The 22567-nt window shown below is 38.8% G+C and overlaps 1 protein-coding gene across 1 annotated transcript in view; it reads right to left on the bottom strand.

Moving 5' to 3' along the window:
- si:ch211-186j3.6 (neural-cadherin) overlaps positions 1–22567 on the bottom strand; it is a 313671-nt gene that overhangs the window by 186978 nt on the left and 104126 nt on the right. The window contains exon 7 of the mRNA XM_005929219.3: positions 12234–12376. Coding sequence (XP_005929281.1) covers positions 12234–12376 — 143 coding nt within the window. The remainder of the gene's footprint in view (positions 1–12233; positions 12377–22567) is intronic.

The following is a 22567-nucleotide window of genomic DNA, read 5'->3' on the forward strand; positions in this document are numbered from 1 at the left end:
TAATGCAATATATATGTCACGCAGGCTTAAAATGATAATCAAAGCTGAACTGACAGAGAAACATTTTTGGAGACCAAACAAAGGCACAAAGTTTGTATGTTCCTTGTTTTGGGTGATACAGTGAAGCAGTTTAACACTTCAGCATACACAGATAAAGTGTGCCAGCTTGATTGGAGGTAAACTCAAAAACTTTCTTAAGACGGACACATTTGATTTCAGCTTTTTGTTTTTATAGCAGTACATTTGAAAGTAACATTGAGAAGCTTTAGGTGACACTTTACAGACAAATTCTCTGTCTTTGTTGCTTTCTCCCCCTACACAATCTGGAGTTGAGCAACCAAACATGGCACATAGGTAGGTCTTAGGCCCCTGAAGGTTTTTATCTGTATCAGATATTATAATGTCATCATGTTACCTAGCAACCATCTAGCAACAGGCTATAATGACGTGCTTTTAGCGTTCACAAGGCCTAATAAAAGCATCATTTTCATTCCATGACAGTAACATCTAATTTTTATCCACAAAACAATATATTATGATGTCTTTGGGCTGCCTGGCAGCTACTTTGCAATATAAATAACTAAGTAAAATGTATTTATGTAGTGCTTTTTCATACCAATCACAAAGAGCTTTACGGAGGTATCAGTTAAAAAGCCAGTGGGCTAAAATGACTCAGTTTTCAGCCATCATGCACCTACAACACCAACAAAAGCATCATCTGTTTTACATTTCACAATAATAACATTTCATTAATATCCACAACAGTTGATTATGATTATGCCATCATATTTTCTAACCTTGCAATGGTTAGAAAATATGATGGCCTAAACATCTTAAACTAAAACATCTTATAAATGCGTTGTATAATTTTCATTTCACAGCCAACTGTGCAAAAACAACAACAACACCGTGGCATGGACATGTGCATGTACATGGACATGTGCATGACTAAGAAACGTGTCAACCTAAGTCACCACTTGGCATTAAGAGTGTAGCTTGACAATTGCATTTTTATACCCAACACAAACAGTGAATGTTAACGTAAGCTTACAACATAAATCGTTTCTTACACATGCAATGCAACCAGCTCACATCACCCAAGAAAGCTGCACATGGCAACCAGCACACACCACCACCAAGTAGTCAATATCTGTTGTCCGATATAAGAAAGGTCAACTGTGGACGATGACAGAACAAAATAACTCTGTCCTGCCTCTCGCTCGCACAAATGACACTTCATCTCAACAGCAGTATTTTTTAACCAGACACAGAGTGTTCCCTGAGGTTTTAATAGACTTTCAATAGACTCACCAAAATAACATTTGCTGCCTGATATTATAGTCTTTAAACAAATGAGCACTTTATTTAGAAAAATGCTAAACTACTTTAGATGGCTGGGAGTTTGAACAATATTGCAGGAAAGTGATATGAATGAGTAATCAAATCATACTGGGCACCGAAGTAAAACAACCGAGAACATCATTTAAAAATCTTTGCAAAAAAATAAATAAAAACAGTAACACAACAGTCGCCAAATCGTGAGGGGAAAGACGTCACTAGTGAACAAAGACTGTCTAATTTCACTTTTGAGCTCAGGGATATTTCATTAATTATGGTTACACAACATATGAATAGTCGGATTGATTGGTATTCCCTTCTAGCACCTTCGTTCTGGCGTTCCATTTCATCCTCTGTCTTTCCTTCTCTTACTGACCCTCTCTTTCAGTCCGGCGTAGGCGTCTCATCTGCATCCCACTCTCTGCTCTGAATGACTCTCTTCCACTCTGTATTCATCTCACCCTTTGGTGCTCTGTTTACTTTGTGTGTGTGTTTATGTGCGAGTGTGTGGGCTCAAAATGTGGACACACTTATTACATCCTTCTTATCTTCAGAGGCAGGGGCAGGTGCTATCGCAGGCATGTGTTTATTTGATTGCGATTTCCCAAGAGAGACTGCAATTGGAATCATATATACACACTTATAATAGACACACATGTACATGTATGTGCACCGTACAACCTTGTGTGTTTACCAGACCAACAGGACAGATGAACAGGAGATGTGCGGTTTTCATTTTAGTATATTTTATTTTGTGTGTGTCTGTGTGAGTGTGTGTTCGAAGTATGCAGACATGTATGACATGTAGAATGAAGAATTGCACTAAGTGATTTCTAGAACACTCTCTGGAAATGAATGGCACCAGAAACAAATCATGAACAAGAGGAGAAAGTGTTCTTTTCTATCAGAGTTAATGCCATACAAGCTGATTTTTGCACATGTACAGTATGTCGCTTCTGTTTGTCTTTGTGTGCGTGCTGTTTCACAAAAGATTTCCATGGAGGAGGTCTCTGTCACAATAGCTGGTTCCCTGGCATGGATGTTCATGTTTAAGGCTATATGTGTGTGTGTGTGTGTGTGTGTGTGTGTGTGTGTGTGTGTGTGTGTGTGTGTGTGTGTGTGTGTGTGTACAGAAAAGAGATAACAATAGTCAGGAAAGTAAATGTAGGGAAAAATGAAATGAAATGGAAAACGATTACTCAGAGATAAAGAAAATCAAAGCTTTGACTCTAATTATGTGTGTAATAAACACCTTACACTGCAAAATGGGTTCCTGTCAGTGCAGAAATGGTAAAGAGACTGCATTGTTGTAAAATATCTTTTCAAAAGCACTGAAAAAAAAACCATCAGAAGATGAACTAACCTAGTGTCAGACAAGCAACATTTAGCTTCCTTTGTTTTTACCAGTGCAAATATGATGCAAATACCAAAAAGCATTTAATATGTAATTTTAACAAGATTTTTTTAAAACAAAACCCTTTAGATTTTTTTTTTACCTGTAACAGAAATACATTTAAATAAATTTTAATATATCATATAATATATGATTATATTTTAACAATCAAGGTGCTTTATATTGTAAGGTAGATCCTATAACAATACAGAGAAAACAGAGAAAAAACAACAACAATCCTACTTGTATAAACACATAGTGAGTGAAAACAAAATCACTCACACTGCATCATGGGACGCCATCAGCGGCCTAGACCTATTGCATCATAACTAGGGGAGGATTCAGGGTCACCTGATCCAGCCCTAATTACATGTTTTATCTAAAAGGAAAGTTTTACGCTTTAAGCCAAGTAAGAAATGGCTCATATAAAAAGAGAAGAGGGGGGACAGAGGTACATGCAGAAATGTCAAAATCAAACTAATAATGCTGGAATTATGTTGAAATGCCAGTGAGTGGAGGCTTAGACTTAATAAAGAAAAAGAAAACCTTTTATTCTGTCAATGTGAAGTTCAGAGCAAGCACAAAGCCCAGAGGGGAGTGACAAACTCAAGCTGATAAACAAGCAGGGAACAAACTCCAAAGAAAGCACATGTGAGAAGGCATATTAACACTCACATGCTAATGGCTAATGATGATTACACAGAGCTGAAGTGAGGCACAGGTGCACACAATCAGCACAATCACAGTAGAGGAAGAAAAGCTAAATGTAAGACACAGGGACAAATAGCTACCAAAGTAAAACAGGAAGTGACAATTACAGAAACAGGAAAACATGAACACATGAAGGAAATTAGAGGGAGAAGACAAAAAAAGGAACAGAACAACACACTGAAGGAACTAAGTAACGTCCATAACCAGAAGTGAAGTCTGCATATATAATGGAATGAATGACACTCAGGACATAATGAAACCAAAACAATGAAACAGTGAAAGACAAGTTGACTAAATACTAAAAGAAGAAAAGTACAAGGACCCGACTGCAAACTTAACACCCTGAAGTAAACACACAACTAACAGGAAGCAAAACAACAACAGACCAAGTTGAAACTATAATTCAATAACCATGCAAAACAAACTGACCACAAAACAAAATCCCACAGACGAATCCCACGAGAATTGTGACTATTTTTCTAAAAACTTCCCACATGCATCAGATTTTAATTTTAAGAACAGTGCATTCAGTGTGTTTGCTCAAGAAATGTATATAATTATGTTAACTTGTTAAAGATTAATTAAACTAGTGTCAGAAAACTAGCTCCAACTCAATCCATTAATTAATGAGAAATACACAACAGTAACACATACTTCATTGTACACACATTTGCACTTGGTTGGTAATTAAAGGGTACTTCAATGAGTTTCCACCTCTCCAGCTCTTCCCTTAGCTGTTATTTCGTTTGAATTAATTCACGAACTGATAAGGGCATCGTTTACAACCAGCCATTATATTGTCACGGGGCTGCACAGCAACAAACTGAACAGTCAGGCTTTTTGATTGGCCAGTGAATTTTCTGGAAAAAAGGCCATACCTTTATGCCAATATTTCTGGTAATTACAATAAAAAGCATTTAACTGTCACCCTTTTTTCATGTTGTAAAAAACAAAAAAAGAAAAACGTTGGGAAAGGAGGAAATTCTCCATCTTACTATGAAGTTAAATATTCATACTGACATGGACAAACCCAAGAATGAGGCAAGGCTTTAGTATTAAAGCTATTGTATGAGATGGGAGTCCCTCACAATTATTGCAGGAAAGGTTGTTTCCTTGTATTCCAAGCCCAACTTTTGCTGGTCTTGTAGTTCAAGACCAGCAAAAGTGTTTTAATTATAGGCAGGTTATCCGATGCTCGTATTTCTGACTGCCAGCTGAAGTTTGGCCATTTCAGAAGTTAAATGTATTCATGGCTAAACCTTCCACCTTGTCATATGAACATCTTTACTGTGTGGGACAAAAAAAAAAAAAAGAAGAAGCAATTTGCTCATACTCTAAAAAGACAGTAACCTAGATGGTTTTCTCTGAATTTCTCATTATTCCAACCCAAATAGGCTATTGTACGATGCGTGGCTGGGGCTGATAGGGGTTGCATTGTAGAATTGGCTTACGAGAGGCTGAAATACAAAGAAAATAAAGAAAAATGAGGTACAATGAGACTAAAATTAGAACAATTGTTTGTTACAAAAAGAACAACCAACTGGGGTTGATGAAAACTGGGCACAAAGGATAAATAAAGCATATATCTATTTAAATGCTAATTCTGTTAATATAATACTTAAGAGTGCCAATTTAGCTGGCAAAGGCTGACATATTTTGTTCATTAAGTAGAGCCCCAGCAATCACCAAAGTCATTACAATTCATCCTCTGGAGACCCCGAATTCCTGTTAATTGGCCATGGCACTCAGAATAGCCAAGAGGTTAAAACCAGATTTGGTTGACTTTACAAGCTTTGGACATATTCAAAGAAACCCTTAGACATGATTTTACATCAATTGTGTTTCATTGTTGAAAGACATCTTCATGTCTTACAATCTGAGCATTTTCCCCCCAAATTTGCTAATGTCCTTAAATAAACCCTTGTTTTGCAGTGGTAAAGGCAAACATACTAACAGCAGAAATGGCGTATGTATGTATGCAGATTCCTGATATCAGAAAGTGGGACTCTTTCAGACCGTGAAGTAAACCTTTCAAAAACATGTATACCAATGCGAAGGATGCATTAAGAGTGTAAGCACTAGTCCACTCTTCTGTCTCTCTTTCCACCCACACTGCTCCAACAGTGCTGCGTAGTGCACTCATGCTTAATGAATTGAGACAGAGGGCCAGATAAATGTGACCAGTTCAGTAAAGGCAGCGGGCAGACACAGAGAGAGGCTATAGCTCGCTCACCATGTTACACGTATAGGGATCACCGGAGGCGCCCCTTAGTCTCATCCCTGCTTTACTCTGCTTTGGGTTGGCATAAACATCTAATAGGGCCTAAAAGCCTCAGATGAGAGGAACACATGCTGGGTAAGTGGTTGAAAATGGGACATGGAAAAGGTTTTAGGACATTCTAAGAACAAAACATACAGTGAGCGTCTGTTCTAATCTATGAGATCTGTGTCCCTGTGCCATTATGGGTAATGGCAGGGTGTGCATGTGTGTGTCTGGTAGTGTTCACTGGCCTGTATGTAGATCTACACATCCTGAACATTCATACATGTAAACATCTGCACATGTTCAGGTTTGCTTATATTGCAGTTATGGATTTTACCATGCAAGTATATGTTTGTCAGACTTGGATCTTATTTATTTTATATATTGTTGTACATATACACAAATTTTTTTTATGTACGTGTGCATGTGTATTACTCAAAAAACTACAATGAGTTTGACACTCTCTGCATGTGTGTGTGTTTGCTGCCGTTAACAGGGCCAGCACATATCATAGCCTACTGGAGATGGAGAAGATGTTTCCTTGTGGGTCAGTAAGCATCCGTCACTTCACATGAAGGCAGCCAGGAGGGAGGAAGGATGAGGACGAAGCAAGGGGTGAGTGAGACACAGCAGACAAAGGACACAGTGGGGTGGGGAATGGAGGACAGAGGGAGAGAGGAAGCACTTCCTCCATTCAGCATCATGCAACAAAATCCAGGCTGGAGCCAGGAGAGATAAAAAAAAGTAGAAGCTTTAAAGAAGAGTCAGATGTGGAATAGCGAGGGAGAGAATAACAATATATTTGCCGGGGGGGACCAGGGAGAAGAATGAGGGCAAAAGTATGTGGGTTTGTTACATAAAGCTAGGATCACACACAGGTCAGCGAATCAGACCCAACACAATAGACAGAAGGCAAGCGGTTCAAGAGGAAAGAATAAATAACAGATATAAAACAAGACAACACTATGACACACTTACCTAAGAGGCTTCACTGAAAACAAACTCAGCTACTGAGTTTCCTTCTGTAGGAAATACTGTCTTCCAAAATGCCATAAAACTTGTGAGGGGAAAAGGGAAATGATAGAAGCATGTTTATTGGCTGCAGCATTTCCTCTCAGTTGTCAATAAATAGTTCCTCCCATCCAACAGAGCGGGTGTTTTAGTATTTATGGGTTTTAATAGGAAGAGCGTGATCATCATATTGACCGGCCTGCTCACATCCTAATGGGTGTCTTAAATCTCAGGGAAACACACTGTATTCTGGGGTGAGTTACAGGCAAATTAACATGAAGAGGGAGTCCGCCAAGGCTGCTCCTGCCGGAAGGGAGGAAAATAATCACTTGAATGATTGTCGGACATTTAGGATAGGTGGTGAGAGGGGGGAGCTGGCAACAAGAGGGGAGAAGAGGCAATAAACGATTTTCATCAGTAGCCGAGGGAGAATGAGATGGGCTGGAGAGGGTGGGCGGAATCCAATGTGCTCGCCTTCCATTATAAGAATCATAAAATACTTTTAATGACCAAATATTGGGCTCTTTGAAACTAGATATTGGATCATATTACAAGCATTATGGTTTCACACTTTGGCTCACACACTTTGGTGCAGACAAACTGTGTAATGTCATAGTGTGGATCTACTGTAAATCCATCACAGCTAAAGATGGGCTTATTAAAGGAATGTAATATGATAGTGACACAGAGGACGGACACTGCAGCAGGCTCAAAGCGAGTTGGATTTCTGCAGAAGAAAACGTATGTTACACCTATCCCAATCTTACAACCCATTGGCTATTGTCAGATGTGTGAGCTTCTGGGCGAATAGGCCCATTTTTTAAGCCCATTTCCACTTGAGGTTTCCTGCTCTGTCTGCTGGTCACCATTTATGAATGCAGATAAATTTAAAGAGCTAAATACTTTTCAGACAACAGCTGACATCACATTGTGCTTCTTCTGTTTCCACATAGCCCATATGGCAACTTAAATGTCAGTGCTACCCTGACTAGAAATAGAACACAGTCCTGAAATCTTCCAGTAACAAAAGTCTTGCCTCTTGCCTATAATTTCATCATATTCATATGGAGAAATATGTTCACAGAGATTCCATGTATACTGACTTTTTTTTTTACATCATTTATATGTTGGCCAACTGTCTAGTTAGTTTACTGATGCAGAATGCATTTTTCGATTTTTTTGTATATGCGATCCAGGTAATTGCATTCCTTCTGGTAACACCTTACAAACGATCTGATTCTCCACATCCCCTCAAAGATTTGCAGAATGATGCCGAATATGGCATTCTGAAGATCAGAACTAAACTTGAAATAATGACGCCAAACATAAACTAAAGATTTTCTGAAACAATTTAAAGCATGGTTTTAGCATGGATATGAAGTCAAACACTGTCTTCCTGCTCCAGCTACACTCGCCAAATAGCATCCCCATCCTTAATGTCCCAAAGTCTCATTTATTCCAGCCACTAAACTGGTTTGACGCAAGCAAAAAAAGAATGCTACACACTGAAAACACATTCCAAAGTAATGAATTACTAAATCCAGTAATTACATTACAGTTACAATACTGTCTTTGCGTTACAAAGGTTCTTATGCTATCTGCATGCTAGGTGGATAGAAAGGGGTGATCCGCATTAACTCGCTAACGGTGATTTGCCACGTTAATGCGGTTATGGCATTAACGTCATTTTAACGAGATTAACGCTGACAGCACTACTTAAAATATGTTTGTACTTGAGGAAATTAAAAGAATGCATCAGTAAAAGTTCTCTCAAAGGGAGAAGATGAGTAGCAGCTCTAAACCACTCGGGGAACTAAGGCCAGATGCTTGGGGTGGGTTGAGATGTGCCAGCATGTCACAGCATTTGAATAAAATTAAAGAAGAAAAAAAAAGAAAAAAAGTATATGTAACCATGCATAAAAGGATATATAAAGGAGACAGAAGGAGACTAAAGTAAATCCACAGTGAAATTTTGTAGTAGGAATGTTCGGAATCTGGGTGTGCTTGGCTACACTAGGACTCCTGCACCAAATCAGTTCCATGCAGACCAAGGAGAAGTCTCTCTCAAGCCATACACCTCATACTTGTGGAAAGGGATTGATACTGCAGCAGGATAATGAGCCCAAATGCCCCAAATCGCTTTGCTTCACTACTTGAAGGCCAAAGAAAAGTAGAGAGTGCTGACCATTATGGACTTTTTTCCACATTCACCTGAACTCAACTCCACTTAACGTTTTCAGCGATGCCTGAAAACTGGGGAAGCCAAGGACTCCTAACATCACAGAAGCTTCTGGAACATTGCAAAAGAATCCTAGCTTAACATGAACGTATTCAGTGAAATTTAATGCCTACCGAGTTGATGCTTTCAACCAGTAAAAGCCAAAAGGTGGACACACCAAACACCATCATCATACTGTGAAAATGCATGTGCATTTTCCAAAGATTTCCTTTTTTACCTATGATGCTAATATTAGTACAACTTGCAAATTGCAAAGAAACAAGCTTTGAGAAGGACTGAAATAAAAAGTAAAACCAATAGCATACTGTATTTCTAAATCACAAAAACAAAAAAAGCAAAGCAAAACATCTTCACATCCACGAACAAGTCAATGCATCTTTGTACTAGAGTAAAAGTGTTGGTAGTGTAAGTTAGTTGTATCCCTCGGAGTATAAGTGCACACTTATAATAAAGAACATGATTTCTATCATTTTACTGGTTATTTTAGGAACGTGGAAGTATGGAATAATAACAGTGTGCAATACACATACACTTATTCGTCATTTGATTACTAATTTAAGTTACTGTGTTGTGATGTGTCGTGTCATGTTGTGTTGTGTCGTATGTAGTGCCGACGTGGGACAGTTTTCCAATTTCATTGTACTATTGTACTATGTATGACTGTGCAATGACAATAAAGAGTTATCTTAATCTCATCTTAATGTGTTTGATTCATTTTTGTAACTTTATCCTTTGATCGTATCATATTTCTCAACTCTCCCCACCTTTAGCCTGAGCAGAAGCCCAATGTGCCATAAACTCAAATTCAGATAAAGATCCAAACCCTAGCCTTTTCTAGAAAAACATTTTGATACGTTTGAAATTAAATCTGAAATCTGAAAAGAAGCTAAAAACAAAAAAGAGAAGACTGAAAATGACAGCTATCGCTTCATCTCTTCAGCTGAAGGTCCTGAAACTGCTTGTGCTGGTTTACAGTGACAAGTATAAATGTGTGCTGTGCCGAGTAGGTCAGCGAGTAGCCTCTGATCAGAATGACCTTAAGAGAAGAGATGAAAATGAAGAAACTGATAACGGCTAAATTGATCAGTATATGCCAACTATAAATAATGTGTATATGAGACATTGGCATCTATTTTGCATGAAAACAGGTTAGCTTGAAGGGCACTTGGGAATGAAATTCAGCTAACACCCCTTTTTGTCAGTTTTAAGGAACGTGATCCCGGTCTAGAGTCTTCCACTGTCCATGCACGTCTTCACCAAGTGTCATGAATTTGGCTCAATTAGTTTTTGCGAGGTGTCAACATTAACTTTTCCCATATAGCAAACCTCGCACGCTGTCAGTTTGAGAAAGCCTGAAAGAAATTTGAATTAAAAAGTGAACTTTTGATGACGGGCAAAAATTCGGTCAGTGTGACAAAACCCGAGCAGAGCCAACAATCTAAATGGCAAAGAGTCATCTTCTGATAGGTGACGAAATCGAGTTATTGCTACAAATCTTTTCTTTGCTTGATAAAATGGCCGCTGCTATCAGCTGACAGTGAATGTCATTGCAGGTGAACAGAGGAAATTGCGCCTTGAAGTTGAGTAATTGAATTTGTAAAAGTCATCGTATTAGCCTGTGATGTGAAATGCAGATTCAAAGGGGGTTTCAATTTACAAAAAGGGTCGAACCGCAATGAAATTGCCACTATTACGGCTCCCGGACACACACAAAACACACACTGTGTCATTAACACAGCTTCCCATTTCATATTGCTCCTGGCATTACTGCACCTGCCTCGGAGGAAGTTGAGATGTGTGACTATAAACCTCAGATGGTATTTTGTTACTGAGGGACTGTGAAAATGGTCTTCACACTTTGGCTGGTAATTCTAATGTCTTTATGACACGACCTGTCAGAATTTCAATATCTTTTACAAAGCTGCTAGCAGTAAGAGGAGCGCCAGTGAAGCATCCTCATCCACTGAACAGTAGCTGTGGTGAAGGACATTAAACCAAAACACACACTATAAAGCATATTTTCAAGACCCCCTGGGGCCACACTTGACAAAATACAGAGCTTTTATATTTATATGGTGTATGTAAATAGAGCAGGGAAGAAACACTGCAAAGCAAGGTGAAAATAACTGTGGAAAGAGAACACTTTGTGGATGTTTCAGGGTTTGTGCTAAATGGGTGAAGAGCAAAATAATAACAGAGCCCCAAGCAGCCTGAGGTTCTAGGATTCTTCCCCTAAAATCTTAAGCAGCAAGATAAAAATAATTCATCATGCACCACCATGGAGCAGGTAAATGTATCTCAAACATGTAGTCTCCTTGAGCTTTAAAAAACCAAAAAAAGACAGGCAATGAAACCGTCTCAAATACAGTGCCACAGAGGAGGGACAGAAAACTCATATCCATCAATCCACTCGCTTCCGCTTCTCCTTTTTCAGGGTCGCGGGGGGCGCTGGAGCCTATCCCAGCTGTCATAGGGCGAGAGGCGGGGTACACCCTGGACAGGTCGCCAGGGCCAACACACAGGGACAGACAACCATTTGCGCTCACATTCACTCACACCTAATGGCAATTTGGATTTTCCCACAAGCTGCATGTCTTTGGATGGTGGGAGGAAGCCGGAGTATCCGGAGGGAACCCACACAAACACGGGGAGCACATGCAAACTCCACACAGAAAGACCCCGGCCTGATGTTGGAATTGAACTCAGGACCTTCTTGCTGTGCGGCAACAGTGCTAACCACCGTGCCACCGTGCTGAGAAAACTCATATGAAACACATATTTGAAGGGCGGGGTGTTTGCACAAGTTCTTAATTCTTCTCTGTACATAATCTACATGTAGAAGAAAAAAAATATTCTGCTTTTCCTTATTTTCTGTTATGTGTCTGCTTTTAAACATAGATAGTTTGAAAGTTTCCAAGAGTAAGGCATCTCTGTGAGGTAAAAACTGTTAAACTTAAACTGCAAGGCAGATATCCTTAGACAGCTCTGTCGGTCAGCACAGAAGCCCCACCCACTTCCAGTTCCAACCTCCTCTTTTCTAGCTGCAGCCTATCAGAAGAAAGGGGAGGGGCAAGATGAATAAACCATTTTGCTCAGACAAAAGATGAACTGAGGGGCTGCAAGACGGCCCAGTGTAGGACAAATAAAGATTGCTTTTGAAGGATGAATCATGTAGCAGTTTTCAAAAATACAAATATGGAGTTGGAAACAAGCAGTTGTTAAAAGAATATTCAACATTAATGATCGAATGAAAACTACAAACAGTCCAGTTATCAAACCTTTTTGGTTGTCAATGACAAAGTTGCCCTCCTCATTTCCTGTGGTGATCTTATACGTGATCCCATCACCATCGGGGTCCTTTGCCAGCACCGTAGCAACCAATGTGTTGGGGCCTGCGTCCTCTGAGACAAACGTCCGATATCTGATAAAACACACAAAAACAAGAGCACAATAAGCACCTCAACTACACACATGGTGAAAATGAGATACATTCAACAGCTGCATTGTCAATTTTCAAATCTATTTCATCTAATCCATACAGGACCAGCAGTTCAATCCGCCACGTAGAAGAAAACAGCTCATAAGGAAGCTCGTAAAAAATATTGACTCATATGAATTGTAACTGTGTCACACACGGTCTGTATTATCAACCAAATGCACCACCTTCTCTACATATCATAGATCTCTTATTGTATTTGCAATTTAGTTATGAAAATGATGAGCCCTACTTGCCATAACTGCTGAGGAAACACTAAAAATCGCAGGTTTGCTACATTGTTGTTTAAAGAATGGAGACAAAATTAGAGCAACAATTGGAAGAATGTGAAGTTAAGGAAAAAGTGCATTTTCCATTTTTTCCCCAAAACATTTTGTCTATATTCGACTGTATAATAAGCAAAAATGGCTCATTCCTCCTGCCTGGCATTACGTCATCATGTGTTGCCTACTGTCACCAAAGAGAGTTTCATCACATGTTTACAGCTACATCCATAAAGGGCATGACTGTGTAAGTGATTCTCAATTTTAAGTCAGCAGTAATAACAGTGGAACATATCTGGAGCCACTCTCAAACACAGTGAATCAACAACATGCAACAGAGGTGTGTTAAAGGCCACTTGTTTAATGAGAGAAATCTATTTTCTGAATGCAGCTTTGCACATTCCATGTCATACCAGATAGTTAATTGCTTCCTCCTTGAGCCCCAGGTGTTAATCAGTCCCTGAGCAGATGCAAATATGTAAGCCAGCAGATTCCTGAGCAGCAGCATACAGGGGAGGAGAAATAACTCAGAAATTCACTTTTAGATGCAATTCGCATAAAAAAAAGAATCGTACAGCAACTTACATATAGAAAGTAATCTTATGATTATTCCTACAATAAAACAAGACTGAGCAGGCATGAGTAGCTGTCAGCACAGTACTCACAAATTCTTCAACACTCCAGAGGACACTCGTGACTGAACACTAATCAAATTTCAAAGGTCTGCACGTCTGTCGCTCAAGGGAAATGGCAAAGAAGAGATTCTTGCAGAGGTGAAGGGTAAACATCACCTTAGACAGAAATGCTTTCACAGTTCTGCTTAAAGCTTTTAAACATTTAAGGGTGCATCCCTTGTAAGCAAGTGTGCATATCTAACCATGAGGTCAAAGACAAAGGCCTCATCTAACATATCAATTAATATCATACAGGGATGTGATTAAGGGAAAAACTCAAAAAAGGGTCTCTCTTTTACAAATACTGTGCCTTTGCTGTGGCACTTCAGAATCTGGCCTAGACACATCCCATTTGCATGATTAATCCCTGAGATGTTGAAAACTCTCCTAGAGTCCATCTCTACTGCACATCTGTATAAGCTCCCGCAGTCTGACCTGCATGTTAGGGCCAACACCTAAGCTATGAAGTCCAAAGAACTCTATTTACACGTCCGTGACAAATTGAGGCAAAACACAGATCAGTGCAATAGTATGAGACCATCTCTATAGCTCAGAGTGTTCTCAAGAACACTCTGGTCTCAATAATTGTGAAATGGAAAAACCACCAGGACTCTACAGAGATGGCCATCTGGCCAAATTCTGAAAATTAGGTCCTTGTTCAGAGGTGACCAGGGACCCAACAGTCACTCTAACAGAGCTTCATAAGTCCTCTACAGAGATGAGAGACCTTGCTGGAAGGATAACCGTCTCAGCAGCACTCCATCACTCGGGCCTTTGTGGTGAAGCAGCTAGACGGAAGCCACTCTGCGTTAAAGCCACTTGACAGACTGTGTGGAGTTTCCGAATGAATTTAAAGGACTCTGAACACAATAGAAATGATTCTCTGGTCTGATGAATCAAAAACTTTTTGGGCTTGGTGTCTGGCTGATAATGTCTTTACTGTGAAAAGTGGTATGACACCGTAGCGGTGCTTCTCTTGGACACAGTCACTGAGAAGGCAAAAAAATCTGCTTTATAGTGCACGTGATGACTGCCCCAGACCGCTCATCCCCACAAAGGAGCAATCCTTTTAAGGAAACACTGATGCAAGTCAAGGCATTTGAATCAGTTTAAAGCGTATATTTACATGTGCATGTATAAGTTATTAATTTGATGTGATGTATATTTGCTATCAGGCTTCACATACCAAGCTCAGTGCAGCTTTTTGCTATGAAATTCTGCTTCAGTTTTATCTTTGTAGCTTTGTGTAACACTTTGAACTTCAGCTTTGAACTCTTCTATGGCCTTGCTCATACATCTCTGAACCACTCATGTGCTTGAAAGCAAAACTTTTCTTGAAAGGTTGACCCTTTCAACTTGTTAAGATGAAACTGACCCTCTACATTCTTTAAACATATTTCAGCTGCCTTTATGTAAATAGCTGATCATTACATAATGCATGCCATCTTCTCTGGATGGTTAGTGCTACATAAAGAACTGCCTTGGCATCAAGACTAGAAACATCTGAATAAATAAAACTGCAAATATTTAATGGAAGACCTCATGATTACTATAAAAATTAACCATACTGGTGGTTAAATGAAGACGATGAGTCTCAAGCAAATTTTCAAAGATGAGTTACATTTTTCACAATGTGAGTTTACAGGCTTGGCAGCTTGCTGAACTCAGATTAAAACAATACAATAAAAATTAAAATGGGAGAAATATGCACTTTTCATTTAACTGACTAGAAATAATAGTGATATTTAAAAAAATCATAATCTCAGCCTTTAATCTGTCTGAAAATCGCAGCCTGTAATGTGTGAAAAATCTGACAAAGTACTTGGTTGTTGAGTTTTACTGGTGTTCTGACATGCAGACAGTTTTGTTTTAGTTGTTTAAGTATTTTCAGATATTAATTTGTGTGACTTCTGTCACAACCAAAATACCAACATGGTATTTGGAAATCCAGATGGTGTGATTTTCATACAGACACTTCTCTTTCTAGGAAAGGAAAGATGAGATGCAGTATTTGCAAACAGCTTCATCCGTGTTCATCCTGTTTGTCTACAACTTGCAAATACAGAGCACAGCAGCATTTCCAAGTTGCGTCTTAGAAGAGTAACGTTTAAACTGGATCTCCATTCATCCGACGGTTGTGTCAGCTGCAGAATCAGCTATCTACAGGTCTTCAGAGAATCTATGAAAGAAGACGAGTGTTCCTAGCAAATTATTTCCTATTCAGCTAAACAGAAATATTCAGAAACAATATGGGCGTAGCCTTGTTTTGTTGCAGGTTAACACACACATGCTAAGGTGACTGGGTTATATGCCAGTCATATTAAAATACAACCATATTTTCATTTTCTAGAACTTCAAGATTACTAAAAAGCCACTCTGGCTTTACAAGATGCCATCTGTCCCACTTTCACGCAGCTGCTGTACACCTCAGGGAATTAGTCAAGGGTCTGTTTTAGCTCCAGTGTAGCATAGACTGTCTGGGCTGCAGATCCAGCTAGTGACAGGTTGCTGTGCAGCAGAAAGGTTAAATAGCATTATGATTTAGTAGTTTTATTGTTGCACTTGATTAATGTCATCCAACCAGTTGCAGTCGCTAATTGTGCGGTGGCTCTGACAAAACAGTAGAGCTGCATGTGTGCAAAAGAGAGGCGAGAGGAGGGAGATGGGCACTGTGACATGCATCAAATGATATTTACTCATATGTAGCAATGGATGTTTAAAGTTACCTAAATTAGTGGGCATTAGTGGACAACAAGTAAAACAGTATAAAGTCACAATTTAAGTCTGACGCCATTTAAATTGATTTTTTACAAGTTGCCCAAAATGAGCAAAATGATTGCTTAATCAAACGTATTAGCTTGCATTAGCTAACTTACTGTAACAGCTAGAGCTTGTCTCTTAAAGAAGTCCATACACCTGGCCAACTTAAAGTTAGTGAGTGAACTGGTGGACCCTTGTTTTAGGAAGGTATGAAATAATAGCATCCCAGACTACCTGCAGCACAAAAAATGACATTACGTCACATTGTGAAGTCCTTTCATATATTATTTACTCACTCGGGATATTTGACATACACTTTTCCCCACAGGGCACCATCTCTGCCAGAAAGGAGCAGACTAAGGAGAAGTCCTTATCACCACAGACTGCTAACCAACAGCTACTGCCTCATCTGTGTGTGCACTTAAAGGCAAGACTCAAAGATCTGCTATTTCTGCTGTCATTCATCAATGACTCATTGCCTGCCCACATGAGTGTGCACATTCAAAATGCAGGTCTAGTAACTGTGACAGGCTGATTTAAAAATATATCCGCCTGTCACTCTAGTGGTGGACTATTTATTTTTCACTGAAAACAAGGTACTTTTATTTGGAGATGAACACTGATCATATTCTGTCAGTGCAGTCTTTCTGCCTCTGTTGGACTAGTTCTGCCTGGGGAGATGTCTGATGTGCCACTCATTTGCTCGTTTGTAAAGTGTTGTTGCAGCTTCTGAGTAATTTCTGCTCATACTCTACAAGCCGTGCACTTCCCTACAGATCAATACCCAAGTCAGGTAAGGGGAGATGCTGTGCTTTGTTTCTTTATTATGCAGTCTCTAAGAGCACATAGGCCACATTGATCAACTGGCTTCCACTTGTGGTCTAAGGAAGCTATTTGAAAGATCATTAGATAATTGCTTGTATTTATCTCACCTGAAAGCCGGAAAGAACTGAGGCCTACTTGTGCAATTCTGTCTGCAATTTGATGTCAAAATTACAGCTGATGTCTGTGCAGCTGAATTTATGCATGACTCCTTCACAGAGTCTAGTAAACCTCTTTTGTCCTGACTCCCTACATGAACTCGACTTCTGCATTTCAGATGCAGACAGAGTAACCATTATGGATTCAAATGTAGGCAGCTTACAATCAGGTTTATGATTACAACAAGGCCGAAATGGTTACAATAGCTGATGTCGGTGTGTATTTGACAGCACAGCACATCAGCTTTTTGAAACTTCAACCATCTGTGGCTACATTTCCATAGAGCCAACCTTCCAATTGCAATCAGTTTAAAAGCACTAACAAAACAAGAATACTCTATAAATACATCTAAATTAGAATAAAGTAGACCAAATGATTTTGGAGGAATTAAATAATCATTTGGATTAGAAGAAAAACAATGTAAACAACTGTGCAAATCTTCAATTCGGCAACATTTATTTTCATGCTAAGAAGTTAGTATTAGTACAGACAAACAGGAGTACATTTCTTGCCTTAAAAAAAGCACTGAACTATTCCTTTGTGGAGAGTGTTTAAAGGAAAACCAAAGGATTTTATTGTTTCTAGTGCAAAACTGAATATGTTGATAGGGTTCAACCTTTATTGAGAAGAGATTAAGTGACTTTTAAACTTTGTCAATTATCATTTGCAAATGGAACTTGAGAAAGTAATCTCATGAGTAAGTTTATTCAGTAGTTATTTCTTAGCTTTTGATGATTATTTTACATATATTGAAAACTTGTACAGAGGTTTTTGATGAGACAGTGATCATCACTAAACAATGCATATCCCTTTCCTCCTGGACAGGATTAAAGAATGACCTATATGTACATTGCGAGCCATTAAAGTTAATATATTGAGCTAAGAATGATGTAAAGTTCATAAATACATATAGAAGTAATATTCCACTGTTATGGCAATTTCTGAGTTTTCTTTTCAGGACAAATTCTAAGCTGATCTTTGGTGACACTTAAATCAGTCTAACCCTAAACGCTTTCAAGCAGATGCTCGTCCACTGCATGAACAACTGCCTCTGTGAGTGTTGTAAAAAACATAGGGCAGAGAAAGGAGAGGCCAGATCACTGCGAGGGAATACAAAGAGAAGCAGTTATACTACAATAAGATGCATTTTGCAATCATGCTGGGGCTCTACCACAACTCCAATTTGGCCCAATCGATGTTTCAATTAAATGAAAAAGGCCTCACACACACACCGACACACTAATTACTTTTTAAACTTTTTGTTTTACAATGTGGTTTTTTTTTTATTGTGTTGATCTGGGGAGAATAGTTGGCGTCCCTTAGGCTGATGCCTGATGTCACTTGTGTAAATTAATTACAGAATTTAATTATAAAATTTTATTTTAGTTTATCCAAATAAATCGTAGATGAAGAAAGGAAGGGGGACATGGGGATAATGGAGAGTTTGTGTGTGTGTGTGTGTGCGCCCGCTGATCCCTCCAACTGCTGCTTACTGTGTGTTTATTTAGCCCACTGTATAAATTCCCATTCATCTGTACGTAATTATATTAATAACCACTCTGTCATACTGCTTTATAGAAATGAAAAAGATGAGCAGAGCTGATACCTGAGTTCTGACAGCAACAAAAAAAAGCTGATTTCCAGTCAGAACCTCAGAGGAAAGCAGTGTTGAATGCATGGCTGATGGTCTGTTGCAATCCTACTGGGTTTGTAATTACATGATGTAAGCAGGATCTCCAACTGCTGATACAAAGATTCTGTTTTTTAATAAATATAAAAGTGGTGGATTAGAAATGGGAATATGTTGTATTAATATTCCTCACATTTGCTGTGTTGTGGTCCAGTGTTTGAAAGCACACTTAGCTCCATTCTTACTACATTTTAGAGTTAGGGGGAAAAAACAGTGATGAAAGGCAACTGTGAAAATGTAATGTATAGGTATAATTACAGGGGGACTTTTACTTTTAAAAACGATACCTGATATCCAAGCCTACTTACACTGGTGACTGACAATGATCTGAAACCTGTTTAAGTGATTTCCTGGTACCCCACATGCTTTAGGGGCATATTCAGATCTCTCAGCTTGATAAGCTGATTTTGAATCTGAAAGTAGAAATGTTTATACCCATTCAGTTAGATATATCTTGCTAGTAATAGGATAGAAACTACATTTGCTTTATGAACTGCCTTAATTATTCATGGCATAGAGTCAGTGAGGTATTGAAAACATTCATCAGAGATTTTGGTAGCGTCACATAGTTGCTGTAGAATTGCTGGCTACACATCCACGATGTGAATCTCCTGTTCCAACACATGCTAAAAGGTGCTCTATTGGATTGAGATCTGGTGACTGTGGAGGCCATTTGAACACAATGAGAACTGAGACATGGTATGTTACCCTCCTTCAAGGAGACATTTACATTTTCTTCATAAACGGGATGTGGATGTGGCCGGCAACTTTTTTGACTTTTCTTGCCTTGATGTCTCTCTTGGAAATGAGGTTTTTAATCTCAATAGGATTTTTACCTGGATAAATAAAGGAATAAAACATTACTCTTTTGGGCTCTTAACATATTAAGAGCCCAAAAGTGTCACCACTGGGTAATGGATCCATGATGTCAATCAATCAATCAAAGCTTTATTCGTCACATGCAGGTTGCCCTGCAGTGAAATGGGACCCCCCTGACCTTACACATATAGCACAAACATTACATGGGGATACAGGTCATCTTGTTTACATAAAATTCTGACCCTACCATCTAAATCAAGACTCATCAGTTCATCATTATTCTCTGACCTCTGGCATCAACAGCGAATTTTTACCTAAGGAACTGCCGCTCACCAGATGCTTTCTGTTTTTCATTCTCTCTAATCCCAAGAGATGACTGTGTGGGAAAATCCCAGCAGATCAGCAGTTTCTGAAATAATCAGACTAGCCTGTTTTTGGCACCACTTAAATCACCTTTCTTCTCCATTCTGATGCTCAGTTTGAACTTCCTTAATAAAATGGTTGATGAGCGTATATTTGTTCTATTGCAAATGTTCCCTTTCTGAGTGCTTTCCTCGACATGTTTTATTCAATTCAATTTTATTTATACATTTTATTGTCTTTTCATTATTTTGAAATGAGCATGACTAAGTAACAAAAAGATGAGGGAAAGAATAACATTACTACATATAGGATTTAATCATGAATTGCTGTTATTTTAAATACAGAATTCCCACTGGATGCTTAAACAGCAAAAACAATGTGTCTTCATGTTGACCTTCACGGTAACACTTTATTTCATACAACCTACAGTGAATGTCTGCTTTAAATTCAACATGACCTCAACTCCACGGAAGCACTGTTCTTGCTTTGTGGAGACTCTATCATCATTTCTACTAATTCAATAGGGGAAATCAAAAGGCAGAATGAGAAATAAGTTTGTATAAGAGAAATCTAATTTGGAGGGAGAAATCTCCCAGAACAATAACAGGTGACGCCTGAGCAGAAGTTATAAAGAGATGGCACCAGAGAGACACATCAATATATCATAACAAGAAAAAAACAGCAAGTGCATTTTAAAAAGGAGATAAATTAGCAGTATATCAGTTACTTCAGTCATTACAGCAACTTTATATTAAGGGGAAATTACAACACTTTTTTCTGCTCTCCGTGTTATTGACTTTTTCTTAGATGTTTATCTCATCATTCAATAAAATTAACACGGTGAAAAAAAAAACTTTGCATACATCTCACACCCTTTCTGTTCACTCTCAGTTCTGTCTAATTATCTCTTTAGGAAATATAAAATGGTAGCAGCTTGCTCGCTTTTCATTCTTTGCTGAATGACTGTCTACTGTGTATGCGCATTGACTCATCACTTGGAACTTATGTGGAGGAGTTTTTAATCATGAGGGAAGTCTATGGGGAGTCTCTTTAGCACTTGGGACTCTATTAAGCAAATTTGCGTGTGGACATTGTGAGGACCGTCCACATGATCTCCTATTAGGGCTGTGCGATATGACCAAAATCTCATATCCCGATATAAGAATTCTATCGTCCGATAACGATATAAATCACAAAAATGTAACATTTTCTGTAAATTCTGTGAATCTCGGGCAGCTCGACTTGCGGGAAGTGTTTCCAGCTGCGCGTCATGTAGCTGGAGTCCAGTGTTTTAACCGATGCATGAAACGATACAGTTTTAGACATAAGTTGTAACGGCCGCCGTTTTCTTTGTGAGTATTTATTACACGGCGTGCTGCGGGGAAAAGCCTGTTCTAATGTTTGAGTCTAAGCTTTATTTTTTAGCAGCTGGCGGCTCTTTTTTACTTCTCATCCGTAAATAATCTCCTCTTTCACGTGGTTCAGTTTATTTTGAAAAGTCTCAACAGGATCTTGAGCTTTATTGTGAAAGGTTTATGTGGAACATAAACAAGCGGACACGCGATGCTGTTACTGTCGTTGTTGCTAACCACAACACATAAAAACAGGCACTTGTCCGTCTGTAGTGTGGTTATATTAAATATAAGAGAAAGAGAGAACTGTAAGAAATTAATATAGCCACTACAGTGACATTAAAACCATAAAAAATATTGCCATAAACAGCTTATTTTGCGACACCACGAAACAAACGACAGCATAAAATGAAACGATAGACGTTTTTATATCGTCATCCGATATATATCATTATATCGAACAGCCCTATCTCCTATAGCCACAAATTACTCTTTTTTTGTTCAACCACTGGTGGTGTGTAATACATTCCATACATTCCCTAACCAATATGAAGTAAACAGTTCAATGCTGCAGAGTGTAATATAGTCCAAAAAGCAGAGGGTGCAGGGATAGGTTCAATGCAGACGAAGCAAGAGATACAGTACCAGCACACAAGACAATAAAATACAGACACCATGTGCTACAATTATGTCCTTGTGTTATGGCTCATTACCTGGCAGCCAACAGGTACCGGTATTGGCTTCTGTTTGGAGCAAGCTGTCACTACAGTGCACTCAATTTTTAAACTTTTATTTTCGCAGGAAGTCCTTCTGATGTAAACTCTCCTTTGCAAGAGGTAAAGCAGTGCCACATAAACATCTGCCAATCTACAAGTGTATCGGTAAGTGGGGAAATCAAGAAGGCTGAACAATGAGATACAAGCTAAAACTCAAACCATTTTTTGAATTAACATCTTAGACGTGTTAGCTGATTGATTGCTTGAACTAATCTCAACTACTTCAACTAAATCAGCTAGAAAAATATTTCTTTTTACAAGCGGCAACTTCTGGTGCCAAAAAGTGTTTCTCTATTAGCCAATTCAGGTTGGCTCCAAAGATCACCAACACTAGATTATCCTTCCAGGAGAATGAAAATTCACCCGAGCTAATTCAAGTTACTAAAGCAGAGTCAGTTACACCACAGCGGCAGTGTCTTTCAGAGCATTTTTAATGAT

This window comes from Haplochromis burtoni, unplaced genomic scaffold, assembly GCF_018398535.1.
Source record: "Haplochromis burtoni strain Fernald_Lab_line unplaced genomic scaffold, NCSU_Asbu1 Contig_121, whole genome shotgun sequence".
NCBI classification, from domain to species: Eukaryota; Metazoa; Chordata; class Actinopteri; order Cichliformes; family Cichlidae; genus Haplochromis; species Haplochromis burtoni.